General features: G+C 35.3%; 1 protein-coding gene across 1 annotated transcript; it reads left to right on the forward strand.

The window, feature by feature from the left end:
• Nucleotides 1-3,658: 3,658 nt before the first annotated feature.
• Nucleotides 3,659-8,323, forward strand: LOC127946441 (complement C1q-like protein 3). The gene is made up of 2 exons (XM_052543024.1): nucleotides 3,659-4,935; nucleotides 6,635-8,323. Exons 1-2 carry the CDS (start codon nucleotides 4,351-4,353, stop codon nucleotides 6,812-6,814), a joined length of 765 nt encoding a protein of 254 aa, XP_052398984.1. The 5' UTR covers nucleotides 3,659-4,350; the 3' UTR covers nucleotides 6,815-8,323.
• The last annotated feature ends 7,982 nt before the right edge of the window (nucleotides 8,324-16,305 follow it).

Consider the following 16,305-nt stretch of genomic DNA (forward strand, 5'->3'; position numbering starts at 1 on the left):
GTATACTTCATTTTAAAAGTTTAGGTTGGTAATTATTGTTTGAAAGAAATCTCTTATGCTCACCAAGGCTGCATTTATTTGATTTAAATTACAGTAAAAACAGTAATATTTTTTAAATAATAATACAATTCAAAATAATGGTATATTGTAAATTGTAATTTATTCCTGTGAGCAAAGCTGTATTTTCAGCATCATAACTCCAGTCTACAGTGTCACATGATCCTTTAGAAATCATTCTATTATGCTAATTCACTGCACAAGAAACTTTTTTTTTTTTTTTTTTATCAAAGTTGAACGTTTTTCTGTGCAATACTTTTGTGTAAACAATTTTTTTCCAGGACCCTTTTCAAAGAACATTATGCATTTGAAGTTTTTTTTTCTTTTTCTAACAGTGTTAAAGTTCTTACTGTGACACTGGAGACTAAAAATTAGAAGTGTCTATTTTCTATTTTTGGAAATTTCCAACAATCTGAAGTCTTATTAAGTGCTTGGAAGAGGAGTTAAAGTTTGAAGCTCCTTGCAAGAAAGTTCTGAAGCGAATGCTTGATTTGCAGGGTGCGATCTGTAACAGCTACAGAGGATCATCACATCTAAAAACGATCTTCCCATCGGAGGCCCTATCATGGTCCGGACCACCTCCACAACAGTAGATCGGGGTAAATGAGCAGACCTTTCAATGCTGTGAGTCAGATGATGATGGGGTGTGTGCTTGTGTTTGTAGAAGGTCTATAATAACCGCATGGGATTTCCTGTCTCTCTTTGCAAATATTCTGCTAACATTATTATTACCCCATCCAGACGCCTCTTCTCGTTCACACTCTCAGCAGGCACATCTGTCCAGCGCACGTTCGCCCCAATACACTTACCTCTTGCTCTCAGCAGGAACATCTGTCCATTTCAAAGTCCAAACCGCATACCGAACCTCTTCCACTCTTCGACTGTTTTGCGACCCCTTTAATTCTTCATCCATTTCCTAAAGTTTTCTTTAAAGATTCCAAAGAATGAGAAGTGCGGTTTGGAAAAGTTATCCACAAGCTGTTGGACATTCATTACGGCCCAACGTCTTCAGCTGGAGAAGCGGTTGTCCTATCCTTCTGCCAGCGTCGATAGAAAGTGGGACGTTGAAGTTTAAAAATGAGTCCGGATGGCGATGGATCACCATGCGCCGCCAATTACTCACTGGCCTTTCAGAGGAATCCTTAAATGTCTTTTTCCGTTTCCTGGAGTTAGACTTGTAGCGATTTTGCTTGGCTTGATTACTTTTTTTGTTTGTTTTATCACCCTGTTTAAAACGATTTCTTGTGGCGTACTCTATGCAGCTCATACGCTGAAGGGCATTACGGCCCTCGCTAACCGAGGTCATTGATTTTTGCCGCTTGATTTATGGGGCGAGGGAAACTCCTCTGGAGAGCAGGTCCCATGCCGACCAATGAAATGGCGTCGTCGAAGGCACTGTTGAACCTAGACTTTCATCAAGTGCTCAGGTGGACAGTGGCCCATTGTGTTGTCCGAAGATAATTGGATGTGTTCAAGACCTCGCTGAGTCCAAACTTGGAACAATACAGTAGATTCGGTGCCAACGGTGCAACCAGTCCACCTAAACAATAATCACGTGAAAGGGAGGTTACTTAGTAACTAATCTGTTGAAATCTTGAGAGGTGCACCACAACTGTTCAGGGTGTGCACAGAGTCATGCAACTTGCAAGGTGGTCGATGCCCAGATTGGAGTAAATGAATGATTTGTTCTTGCCTCCTGTAGTGGCAGTGCATCACTGGCAGGTCTATACTATTGGCATAAGTGTCGTTTAGTGGTTGCGCCATTACCTTCAAAGCTCTTTCTCAGGGATACGTGAATAAACATTTCCAATAGCTTAATTTTTCACTGTGCAGTGACCTAGAACATCAACCTGTCTAAAAAGGGGACTGTACGTATCAAAAAGTTTGGGTTCCACATCTGAAAGTTAAAAAACAAAACGCATTTAAATGATAGAAAAATATTCAAAAGTCCAAACACTTTAAAAGCAGATCATCGTTCGCAAAAAAAAAAAAAAAAAAAAAAATACGTGCAAATTGTAATGAAGCACAGATCAGTGAGCTCCTCACTATCCGCGCTAAAGCTGAGCGCGCTAAAGCTGAGATCGTTTGCCAGCTTAAGTGAAAAGGTGTGTTCGACATCGGCTGCGGCTGGATGCAACCGATCGGCGAGAGTAGCCGCGTGCAGGTGGGGAGGAGCTGAAAACGGAGATATGAAGCCGGACACGTTGTGGCTCCCGTAGTTTGCTGCAATTACTTCAGTCATGGCAGATCACGTGGCGATTGCTTACTTGATCGCGTTTAATGTGTGTATAAGTGGTGTTTTGGAAGGGTCTTGAATGTTGTTAAGTTGAAGTTACAGCAAGTTGTTAGCAGTTTGCTAACCACATGCAGGTGAAGTATAAACACAGCAAAATAAACTAAAGAATATGAAGAAACCAAACAAATGGAGGAACATAATGTATTATGTATCATTTGTATAGGAGCATACATTTATGACCACATTAGATTGTATGCTTTTAAGATTAACATTTTAGTTCTTAAAAATGCTCATTTGAATAGGTTATGCTGCTGAATACTGTAAAAGGTCTGTATAAAAAAGAAAGTCATGCAAAACAAACTTTATATTAACAATAAAGTAAATACAGTAAAACAATATTTAATAAATATGATTTATAAGATGAAGACGACATAAAAACGTATTGAACTGTTTTAAAAGTCCATATGAGAATTTCTGAAACTGAAGCCGACTCGCAATAAACTTGAAACGTACATCATCGGTGTCATCAGTGAATCCAGCCAATCGTGGATCAGTTGTGTCGTCATCAGAACCTGTGCAGCCGCTCTTCAGAAGCTGCGCTGGCTGAGTCCTCCGGCTACCCTCGAATCGCTCTCGTGGTACTTTGACGGCACACGTCACAGTCACGTGGCGTCAGCGCTGTATCAAGTCGGACAAAATTTCTAACCGGCATGCACTGCTTCAAGTCAGCCGACGATCGGTTTGCGCAAAACTGCATGAAGTCGAACAAGCCTAAAGTTAAGGTGCCTGGCGTTTTCGACTCGTACATTACACGTCACATCCTGATGTCACGTGGCATTACGGGCCCTTACATATATGTACATAAGTAAAGGATATATGTAAATATTAAAATTATATTACCTAAAACTGTATTTATATAAATATAAGCATCCAACAATTAAATATTGTTTAATAGCTGAAAAGTAGTTTGTAATAATTTAATTTAGCCTATATAAATATAAAAATAGGCCTAATATAATTTACAATTTATTATTGTATACAATAAAATACATATACTTCCAAATTAGATTCAGTACAAGTTAGATTTGATTTATACTCTTCATTGATTACAATTTCTGTTACCCAAAACGTTATCTGATATTGTTGTTACATTTTATTGTTTAATTTCCTTATTATGATTAAAATATAGTATGTATTTAAATATACAAATGTGTTTTGCTGATTAAATATTGTTAATTAGCCTAAGTAGTATTTTCAGAAATAGTAGTAGTTTTAAATAGATTTTAAGGATTTTTCACTTCACAAAGTAGGCCTGTTTCATTATGTAAAAAAAAGGTATTAATCGCAAATCAATGTTAATGAACACCAGGTTCCCCACAGAGTGTGACAACAAGTCCGTTATATTTTAAAAAGTGTGTTGAACAGTCTAGATGTGCGCTTAAACGGCGTTTTTCTTTTTTTTCGATCTGTGTCTGTCCTGTGTGGATGTCTGATGTGTGATTTAGCGTTTTGGTGTGTTCTGAGAGCGCTGGATCTCTCCCTCCCTCTTTTTCTCTCATGCCCTGCGCTGAGCGCACACTCCCACAGAGCGACTCAGATCTTCATGACATCCAACTTTATCCAGCTCATCCCGTCTTTTTGTGCACAGTGGAAAGACTTTAAAAGCGACGGAATGATTTCAGGCTGTGTTCGAGTCTATTAGGCAGCTTTTCTCGTCTATCAGTGGAGTTTTTTTTTTCTTTGCGCGTCCACATGTGGAGAGACGCTGCGCTTCCGGAGAGATGCTGATGCTGAAGCGGGGCTGTAAGTGAGCCAACATCAGCAGAAAAGAAGTTAAGTTAGGAAAGAATCAAGAGGGGGGGAAAGGAGAAGCTTCTGTGGTACAAGCCAGAAGTTCGTTAACAAAACCAATCGGCCTTTTTTTTTTTTTTTTCATCTGAAGAGGTACCTCACCAACCTTCAAAATTTCGCCCAAAAGCAGACAGGAGGATCGGCCGGTGCTGACGCGACTCGTCGTCAGGAAGCGGCTGATCGTGGCTGGGGTGCTCGGTGTGGTCATGGTCCTGGTGCTGGTGATCCTGATCCCGGTTTTGGTGAGCTCTGCCGGGACATCCGCCGCACACTACGAGATGCTCGGCACCTGCAAGATGGTTTGCGATCCTTACGGTACCAAATCCCCGACCAGCACGGTCCCAGCAGACCCTGCCCGGGACAGCAACCTTATGCAGTCTTTGCCAACATTTATACAAGGTCCGAAAGGTGAACCGGGACGCCCGGGTAAAGTTGGGCCGAAGGGCCCTCCCGGTGAACCCGGACCCCCTGGACCTCCCGGAGAGAAGGGGGAACCGGGACGACCTGGATTACCCGGGCAGCCGGGACCAAACATGGCAACCGGCGCCATCAGCGCGGCCACCTACAGCACCGTGCCCAAAATCGCCTTTTACGCAGGGCTCAAAAAGCAGCACGAGGGCTACGAGCTGCTGAAGTTTGATGATGTGGTCACGAATCTCGGGAATCATTACGACCCGACCACGGGCAAATTTACCTGCTCCATACCGGGAATATACTACTTTACGTACCATGTTCTCATGCGAGGAGGAGACGGAACCAGCATGTGGGCTGATCTGTGCAAGAACAACCAGGTGAGCGCGCGCAAACACAACCTCACAATAAATATTCTGCATGCGACATAAAACATTTAAAGACTTTTAACTGGTGACCTTGTTTTCTTTCTTCTCTCAGTATCTCAAAAATTAAACGTGAGAAATATTCTGTTCAGTTCCAAATGAAGGATTCTTACAGTCATTCCAGCTCTTATGGGTGTGAAATAGGCTACATGTATTTGAAAACGTATGGATTCACATGATTATATTTAGGTAATTTTGACCTATATAGATAAAACTCTTTTCCAAGGGGTTGTTGACATATATTCTATGGAATAAAATGATCAGACCATCAAACCATGGGAAAGAAATCATGACAAGGTTATTTAGGACTATTATTTGTTATATTTATGAATTATTCTTGGCAGGATATCATAATAATAAAAAAATATGAATACATTTTCAATAGCATTATTATTATTTTAAATTCATATTAAAATATTTCAAATACACTAAATTGTATTTTTCTCATAATCTAATAATATATATATATATATATATATATATATATATATATATATATATATATATATATATATATATATATATAAACTGCATTTTTATTTAAATCTGATTATTTGACATTCTTTTTATTTTCCATAAAATTGTATTAAATTTTAGTTCAAGTAGGAATTTGGATTAGGTTTTCAGAGCTTAAAAATACATTTAGGGTTGGACACAGTTTCAAAAGGTGAAAATTAATGACACTGAAATAGAAAGTTTAAATAACTGTGTTAATAGATGCAACAGCTTGCGTGAGTCAAAGCAATAGTACGTGCTTCATGCAACACTAGCATCCAGCATGACGTGTTAAAAACATCAAATTCATTATATTAAATAAAAAAATTAAATACATTTTAAGACTCATTAAAAGTTAAACCTTGCCAAAGCTGCTAGTTAGACTGTTAGGTCACAATAATATATATATCCCTAAATATAAACGTGTGTATGTATATGTATATATATATATATATATATATATATATATATATATATATATATATATATATATATATATATATATATATATATATATATATATAAAAAGTTGCTGTAATGTTGGCGTACATCACTACACACACACACACATACACACTTACACACACTTACACACACACACACACACACACACACACACACACACACACACACACACACACATATATATATATATATATATATATATATATATATATATATATACTGGTATGTTTGTGTGTGTGTGTGTGTACATATATATATGTATACACACACACACACACACACACACAAATAAATTGTGCTTTTACATTAATTCATACATTGTAATAAAACACAAAAGTTGCAATAACATCACCATATGTGCCACTGTTTCACGTATTTGTGTATATTAAAGAAACAAATCTACATTCTTCATTTATAAAAAAGGTTTGTGGGTGTGGCCAATATGATAATATGATATATTTACATATATGTGTTACGCATTAAATATTAACTTATATATACACCTGTTACCATAATATGTCAACAAATGATTATATCTTTCTTAAATAAACACTCAGACTAAATTCAATTCTTTCTTGTCAAGTCTCATAAGGGTCTATAAAGACCTTGAGACCTCATATATGCACAGAAAGCCTGTATGTCATATGTAATTTCTCTATCTGACATTGCATTAAATGTTCCTCTCCTCCCGCAGGTCCGTGCCAGCGCCATCGCCCAGGACGCAGATCAAAACTACGACTACGCCAGCAACAGCGCAGTTCTTCATCTGGAGCCCGGAGACGAAGTCTACATCAAACTAGATGGGGGTAAAGCCCACGGGGGCAACAACAACAAGTACAGCACCTTCTCTGGTTTTATTATATACGTCGATTAGGACATACGTACCTACTCCAGATGGTCTCGATCTCGTCCTCCTCTGCTATTCCTCTTCCTTGCTTTCTTTCTTTTTTTCTTTTTTTTTTGCATAATTTTCCTTTGGGCCCAGGGCAAGCACACAAGACCTGCTCAAACACCCCTCATCATTAGTCTCTAGATGTGGGCTTGAAGGCAGAACTCTTTGCCCTGCAATCCAAAAATCAAGGAAGAACCCCCCAAAAATAGTCCCGGAGAAAGAAGCACTTCATCACTGAGGAAAGATGTACAGAGGAAACGAAGCTACCGAGGAGTTTACTGTGTGTCTTTCTATGTCTGTGGCCATCAAAGAAGCCTGTGAGATGTTTTGTAACATGTACAGTAACCTGACATACTGTAATCAGCTATATGTGCAATAACGTAAAGTAGGATATTTGTTATTCAAAAACCATCTCGTCATACCTCACTAGTCAGAATGAGTTGCATATCATGAAGCATTAGCCCAAATTTCCTCATCATCCATGTCCAGTGTAACCTGACCAAAATGATCCTCTTGTGTTCCTCTTGAATACTATTTATCTGCTAAATCGACAGCATTCCCTGACTGTTCGTGAGTGCTAATTATGAATTAGGGACACAAAACAAAACAATATACCTTGGTGGTAATGGCTTGCAGTGAAATAATATTCCAGAATTGCTAAAGCTTTCAGCATTTTACTTTTAGTCTCCAGGGTCAGGGTGTCAAAAGCCCTTTTTTTTAATGTGTAATGTTAGCCGGCATCTTTTATTGCACACAGACGTACTAGACCAAGAAGGAATATATTTCTTGTGATATTTAGAGCACTATGCAGAGTATGGGTGTTAATATGTAAATGTGTATCTATCTTCAGAGATTTCCAGAATGTGATTAATAATATTGCCTGTTATTTTTAGTGTAAATATGGAAATGGGTTTCTTTATTTTTTTCATGACTGTGCATCAGGTGAGCGTTATGTATCTGTGTCACTCTCATCTCCAGGTTGGGATGGCAGGGAATGTGTGTGATGAATTATTATCCAAGGATTATTTTTCTTTTCCTGTCCTGCTGCTGTAAACCTTCAAACACATTTTCCATTAAATGGAAATTTGATCAGATATGTGCATTTTCCTTGTTTTATCCATTAATGAATCAGCTTCTATATGCATATTCATTAAGAGAAATATGTTATTTTACATGCATCTCAGAAAACAAGGTACTGTACCAACTGTATTCCAAACTGCTTTTGAAACACACTTCATGAAGCTTCGAAACCCTTTTGAATCAGCTATTCAAAGCGTGAATTTGAACTGCCAAAGTTATGTGATTTTTTAATGTCACATTTAGTTATGTCATAACTATTTTTAGTGGTTCGCCACTAGGGGTGATCTCTGTGAACCCATGAACTAGTATCTATCTGACAAAAAAATGAGGCCCGATTAGCCAAGCTCTACATGAAACAAACAAAACAAATGAATAAATTACGTATAATACAGACACTTCATATTTAATGATTTCAATAAAGCATGTCCAATTGTTCTGTAAAAGGTGTTTTTGTTGCATTTACACTGTTCTGACGATCAGCATTTGGCATTTTGAGCGTGTTAAAAAAAGTGTTTCGTTTTGCGAACCAGTTGGTTCAATTGATTCAAAGTTTGGAAAAGCTTTGTTTCTTCCATCACTACCAAACTGTCTTTCTAAAGGTACCAGTATGTTCTTTTAAAGTACTAATTTGTACCTTTAAGATACTAATATGGCACGTTAGGGGTAAATAAGGTACAAAGATGTACTTTTTAGCCTTTATATCTTGGGATAGCACCATATTATACCTTTTTTACTGAGAGTGTGTAATAGGTCTTCCTTCTGGTTCTTTTTTTGGCCCTCAGCTTGTGGTGTGTTTATGGATATGCAACCCATTTTACTTCTGCACTGCGATGTTCTTCTGCGTGAATCAGGATATTTATCCAGGGATTTTATGTGGTGGGAATTGATTGGCGGAGATTGTGTGGCATGAATTATTTGCAAAAAAACTAGACTCAAGTTTAATTGCATTGACAATTTCAGTGCTACACTCTTAAAAATAAAGGTTCTTGATTGTTTTTTTTTTGTATGGTTCCACGAAGAGCTTTTAACATCCATTAAATCTTTTCATTCATTAAAAGGTTCTTTATTTTGGAAAACAAGTTTTTAAGATTATTAGAAAGTTCTTAACTCAAAGAAAATGGTTCGTTTAAGAACTGTTAATTGAAAGGTTCTTTGGAGAACCAAAAATGGTTATTCTATGGCGTTTCATATGTCATACAATGTATGGAAGTTTCATAGTCTGAGTGAGCATTTGAGTTTTGGGTGAAAGTCTCTGCTGGAACAGGGCTTATAAAACGGTTCCTGTATGCTAGTAAATGTTTTTACCTTCTATCAAACTGTTAGTCTGTTTGGGCTTTATATGATCCTTCTTAGATTAAACTTTTGATGGTGGATGGTGAAGGTCAGATGGAGGACTCACTCACACACTCCAGATGGAGGTCTGGCCTCTGCAGGTGTGAGTGAACGAAAATGAATCACTCCAGATGAATGCAGTCATTTAATAATGTCAAAGAGATACTGGATGCATCTCAGTAATAGAAATGGATGATTGGTTGAGTATACGTACCACTCTCTCAAAGCTGACATAAACAATTGCATGCATTTCCCTTCATGCATTAAGTTTTTTTTTCATAGGAAATGTGTGTTTGGCCGGGACAATCAGCCAGGGGTCACACAGGAGTCAAACTTCTGTGTAAAACATTCACCAGCCATAAAGATCCCTGACATAAAGACAGCCTTTTATAATGAGCTCACACTCTTTCTGCCTCTTTATTTCGCTTTCCATTTTAAAAAACTAATTATAATTTAAATCCATTAAATTTTGTTCCATGCATTGACATGTTTTTGTCAAATTTTCCCTGCATTGACAAATAAGCCTTTTTATTTTTCCCCAAATATGATTTTTTTTTTTTTACATTTTTCTTTTGACATAATCACTTCAATTTTCCACCAAAATGTCTGTAATGAGAACAACAAAAAACATTGATGACCCTTAAAATATGTTTAATTGTATCCCAAGAAATTCAGTTTTTCTCCAAATATGCTTTAATATGAAAAAAAAAATCTTAAAAATCTTAATTTGAAAAATAGCATTACAGTAATTTTACTGTAACATTGTAAAAAAAAAAAATTACAGAATTTCAGCAACAAGAAATCGAATGAAGAAAAATCGAATAATCACAATCGATAATAATAATAATAAAATCTAGCAAAAAAATGTAATTGTCACAATCACATTATTTGTTTATGTGTGAATATAATGTACTGGATATATATATATATATATATATATATATATATATATATATATATATATATATATGGCAGGCAAATATAATAAATATTTATTACATTTCCATACTCAGGATTTTCCTCGGTTTATGATGTTGTTTATGAAGAGAGAGAGCTTTACCTAGGGATTTATTATAACCTCATTCCACAAATCATCCACAATTATTTACAGATCTGATAAATAAAAACGTTTAGAAATAACTAATCTGCTACCAGCAGCTTTTGTGCACGCTCAGCTTTAGAGGTCACAGAGTAACATGTTCTGAATCCCAATCCAGGGCTCAGAGGATTTGTCCAGGGTCAGTTCCTCATCCCACTGCAGACCAAGGCCAAGAGCCACACCATTCTTTCCTCTTAATGTGACTAAACAAAATCTTTTTTTTTTTGCCCCTGAACAGATGTCATTCATCACCAGAAACCCTGTCCAAGAAGCCAACTGTTCAGTCCTTTCACAGGGTAACCGTGACGGACACATCACTCAACATCAGTCACCTTTCACCCAGGATACTGTCCTCAGGACCACACGACGTGAAGAGATTTCCAAACACATCTCACTCATCTAATTAGACATGCATAACATATCAGAACATTTATGGGGAATTTGTCTCTGCTGGAAAAGATATCAGCTGACCACAGCTTTTTATTAATTACCATTTTTTTTTTACTATTTCACAGACTAAAGAGGTCTAATAGTGGGGGGAGTGGTCAATAGTGACTACAGTAATGATTGCAGAATGACTAATCACAGTATGATAATAATTATTTATATATATATTAATAAAATAACATTTGAAATACAAAATAATAAACATTTATATTTATTTTATGTATAATTAAATAAGTACATTTCTAAATAATAAATATTATATAAAATTATATAAATATATAAAATTAATGATACAATGTTTTTGTAAAAAAGTGAAATGTGGTCAACAGTTCAGAATTAATTATCGCATTATAATACATCAATACAATAAAAACTATATATATATATATATATATATATATATATATATATATATATATATATAATGGTTTTTTTATAAAGCTATAAAATATTTTTATTTTATATTAAAATATATTATTTCGTTTTTTATATATTTTTATATTAATATTTTTAACATTACTAATATTGTTTGTGTATTTATTACAAAATATAAAAATAATACTATTAAAAATAAAATTGTAACAAATATTTTTTCTTTTAGGTTTATATATTTTTAATTACATAGTTTAACATTCCCAATATTATGACTATTAAAAAAATTATTTTTAATTAAAAATAATCACATATTAAATATTTACACAATATTTATATATTTTGTTTAAAATTATTAACATTTTCATTGTTTATTTTAAGATTTTATCAACTACTTTTATAGCGAATTATATAAAATATAGAATAAAATATATTTATTTCAACATATCTAAAATATATAAAAAAAATATATTTTTTACTGCAAATGTAAATCTTCATAGACTGCTGCCTGGATAGGAGTTTCTTTTCTAGCACTTATATTGACACAAATCCTCTTACAGGCGGACCAGTGTAAATATGAGCCCTTGATATGAATTTATGGGGCGCATCTGTACAAAAACAACCGTGCACAGTTTATGAGCTTATTATGCAAACATTTAATAAAATTGCACCACTATGAAAGGTCATCCTCTCACTTATGACTCGGTCGCTCATCATTTGATGCACTGCACTGGTTACGGTGAGCTGCCGCCATCAGACCTTCATCTGCAAGAAGCATCAAGACACAAAAACAGCAGATTTGACTGGAGGTTTGTTCCACACACTCATGGGACCCAAGCTGAAATTGTTTGACAGGATCTTAAGGAATCTTTGAGCTGTCCTGAGTTTCCCTCGAATGCTTTGTGAGTTTAAATACCCTGCTCCGCTTTGTCCTAGTCTGTTCTGTAAAACCTTGCCTGATCATAAAGAGATTACATCTTTTGATCAGAAACAATTTCTGTCAGACTGAATCTTAAATGCAGTTTTAAAGCACAACACTTTATATTTTGAAAATATTAGGAAGGTTCAATTGAAATATGACTTACCTCCAAACACACACAGTGTTGTACGGGACCCATGGGTGTCATTACTGGGAGAGAAAGAGGGTCTCTAAGACAAAATTCAATACAAATTGATAGAAATGCTGATACAATTGTGTAATACATTGTGTATCATTTATATAGCAGAGCTAGTAAAAGGAATTGGACGATTGTAGGCCTGTGGACTGGAGGAAGAGGGGAAAAATCAATCTGTATTGTTCATTTCTGAGAGCCGTTACAGGACATTCATAATACTGGCATGTTGTGCTACTCATCACAAACCAGATTCAAGCCAGTGTTTCAGTTGAGGTTCACCGAGCTCTAAATCCATCTTCAGATTCTTCTTTATGTCCCGTCTTGTGAGTATCATATGGATAATGTAGCATCATGAGATATTCCGCTGTAAAAATAGAGCTTTTAAAGGGATAGTTCACATAAAAAAAGTGAAGAAGCTAATGAGCTAGTGAGTGAGAAAGCAGAAAGAGAGAAAAGGAGTTAAGGAAGCGTATTGTTCTTACTGGATCAATTCTTGTGTATGAATATCTACAAGCAGCTCCCAAACATTTGAGCTTATCAAGGTCAAAGAGAGAAAAAACTGAGAGTGAAAAGGAAAAGTAACGCTATGATCCCTCGTGCAGCAGATGACTGCTGTCACCAACATAAACACATCTGCATTAGTATAGCTGAACACAGAGATACTCTTTTGCTCACCAAGACTGTACTTTATATATATATATATATTATAATATTATATATTATAATAACTATAATATTGCAAAATATTTTTACAATTTAAAATAACTGTTTTCTATTTGAATATATTGTCAAATGTAATTTATTCCTGTGATGCATAGCTGTATTTTTGCCATCATTTCTCCAGTCTAGAGTCACATGACCCTTCAGAAATCATTTTGATATGCTGATTTGTTGCTCAAGAAATATTTCTCATTAGTATCAATGTTAAAAACAGCTGTTGCTAAATATATATATATATATATATATATATATATATATATATATATATATATATATATATATATATATATATTTGTGAATACCATGATAAGATTTATTTTTCTTTATAAAATATTGATGTGTAGATATATTTTGATAAGCATTACTCCATATAAACAAAAAACCATTGCACATTAAAATATTACATATAAAAAACATTAAAGACTAAATTTAATTATTTAAATGTTACAGAATCAACGAGTTATTGAAATGTAGGGTAAACGAGCATGAACAATTAAATATTCAAATATGTAATTGTAATTAACTAAATAATTAATCAAAAAAAAAATAATAATTTAATAATTATGGGTAAAAAAAAAAAAAAAACTCTAATAACTTCATATGAAAGTACACATCGATCTTTATTTTGTCAATTTCTAGGGGTATACTAGCAAACAGATTTCAGTTTATTTATTTAGCAGACACTTTTATCCAAAACAATGTACAGATTGAGAACACGGATGGCCTCAAACTTTATAGACAGGGACTAAAAGCTACAAAATTCCAGTTCTGACCAATTTTGGGTCTTCAAGCAATGACGTGAGCAGTGGGGAGAATTCCACATTAAACTCTATCCTTTATCTGCTGGGTTTGATTTCCAGACTAGCGAGTGTCTCTGGTGGTGTGTATGAATACCAAACAATCCAGTGGCTGTGATGGCAGATGACCCTGTCTGAGCTAGATGGACTCGGAGATCTTAAAGCTCTGTTTGGAAAACAGTTTGGGCTGCTGACACTGTTGTCCCTAAGCTCCAAGGAGGATAATTAACACCCAACACGGAACCATCTCTGACAGCCTAAAATCCTCCCGGACTTTGACGGATCCACAGTGAAAAAACCAATATGTCCAATTACCTTTCCTTGCATCCCTCCCCCCCCCCATCCCTCACTCAAACAGAGACAGAGAGAGAGGATTGAGAGAAATGCATTTCAGTCCTCATTCTTAATGCTATAGCTGACCCCAAAATTTTAATTGTGTCATTAATTACTCACCCTTATGTCAATCCAAACCCGTGAGATCTTAAGATATTTCTGATGAACTCCGAGAGCTTTCTGGCTCTGCATAGACTGCAACAGAACTACCACCTTCAAGGGACAGAAAGGTAGTCAGGACATCGCTAAAACAGTCCATGTGGAATCAGTGGTTCATCCATAATTTTATGAAGCTATGCAAATAAAAGCACAAGAAATGTCTGTTAAGCCTTTGATTAGTACAGTCACAACAGAACATTATCGACCTTCGTGCTGTCATTGACCCAGAGAGGGCAAATGTCATGTATATGAATGAAAGCACCTTCACAAAAAGTCTTTACTATGGAAGCCTGTCTCCACCATGGGATTACAATAAATAAATAAATATATGAATAATAATAAAAACAGAAACATAATTGTGACTTTTTGTAAGATTGCTGTCTTACAATTCTGAATTTTCGTTGCAATTCTGAGAAAAAAAATGTAGACTAAACTTGCAATTCCGAGTTAAATCTCACAATTTCTTAAGTATCTCTAAATTTTATTTGTTGTGTCTGCCACAGAAAAAAATAAATGAAAAGAAAGGTTTTTAATATCACAATTCTAACTTTTTCTTACAATTGCGAGTTTATATCTCAATTAAAGCTGCAGTAGGTAACTTTTGTAAAAATGTATTTTTTACATATTTGTTAAACCTTTCATTATGCCCTGACAGTAGAATATGAGACAGATAATCTGTGAAAAAATCAAGCTCCTCTGGCTCCTCCCAGTGGTACTACTGCTATTTGCAGAAATACACCACTCCTGTTAAGAAACAACCAATCAGAGCTGCGGTCAGTAACTTTTTTTGTGTTCACAATTTACACCATGAATCCATTTTCCAAACCGTGTTTTTAGCTTGTCCTGAATAACTAGGGTGCACCTATAATAAGTGTTTATATTCGGACTATTTTAGATTGCTTCGGGGGTACCGCGGCGGAGTAACCCAGTACCTTTGTGATTCTTCATAGACATAAGAAGAGAGAAGTAGTTCCGGCTACGATGTTCTTCCGCAAGACGCAAGCAGTTCTGTTTATTAACCGAGCGTCAAAAGTTACAATCAATATTGCAAGAAAAAAGTCGGCATTGTGAGATAAAATGTGCAATTACCTTTTATTTTATTCCATGCTGAAACAAGTCAAGACAGTTATTTCTGCGATAAATTATCACAGAAATCATGGGCCATTTTTTTTGTACAATATAAACACTGATGTCTACTGCAGAGATCAAAATACAAAATATTTTTGAATACAAAAAGATTGTATAATTACACTGTTATGCCAGTAGGTGGCAACAAGTGAGTTTAATATGCACTTGTCATTGAATCATCCATACAAGAGATTCGGTACAAAAATGCTGATTTATACAGTACTGAAACAAATAAAGTAATTTAATTATTCTCTCAGAAAAAAAATAAATAAATGTTTCAATTAAATAAATATTTTTAGATAGGCTGCAGGACTTAACCTAGCAAACAGGGAACATTTTCAGAACTTTGGCTAATGTTCTGACAGGTCTCTCAACATTTTCCTTAAAAATTGTAGATATTCGTCTAACATTAAAAATGACTTTTTTTTACATTAAAAAAAAACATGTTTGAGCATTCAGTTATTAGCAAAAAGTTCATAGAACATATTTTTGTTAGCTGGGAACATTTTAGAAAAATACATGTTATTTTGCTTAGTTTTCATGATACAGATTCGTGGAAGAAAATTGTGATTCTCCTTTTTTGCAGAATCGTGCAGCTCTAGAATAGATGTACTTTATATAATTAATTTTATATTGTACATTTTAAAGAGCACTTACAATTAAAAGCTGAAGGCCAGTATTGGACATCCACGGTACACACCTACCAGAATTCCCTATTGTATCACTGACAGCGCTGTCACAAGCAATCCATGCATTTGGGGAACATGGAGCCATCTGATGCTTCGTAAACAACTGATTGTCTGTGGTGGCAGAGATCAGGACAGTACACACACATTAACACACACTGCCCCTCTCTTTCCTACTTTGATGTTATCAGTTGTGACAGTGCTG

The sequence above is a fragment of the Carassius gibelio genome, chromosome A24 (genome assembly GCF_023724105.1).
Source record: "Carassius gibelio isolate Cgi1373 ecotype wild population from Czech Republic chromosome A24, carGib1.2-hapl.c, whole genome shotgun sequence".
Taxonomy (NCBI): Eukaryota; Metazoa; Chordata; class Actinopteri; order Cypriniformes; family Cyprinidae; genus Carassius; species Carassius gibelio.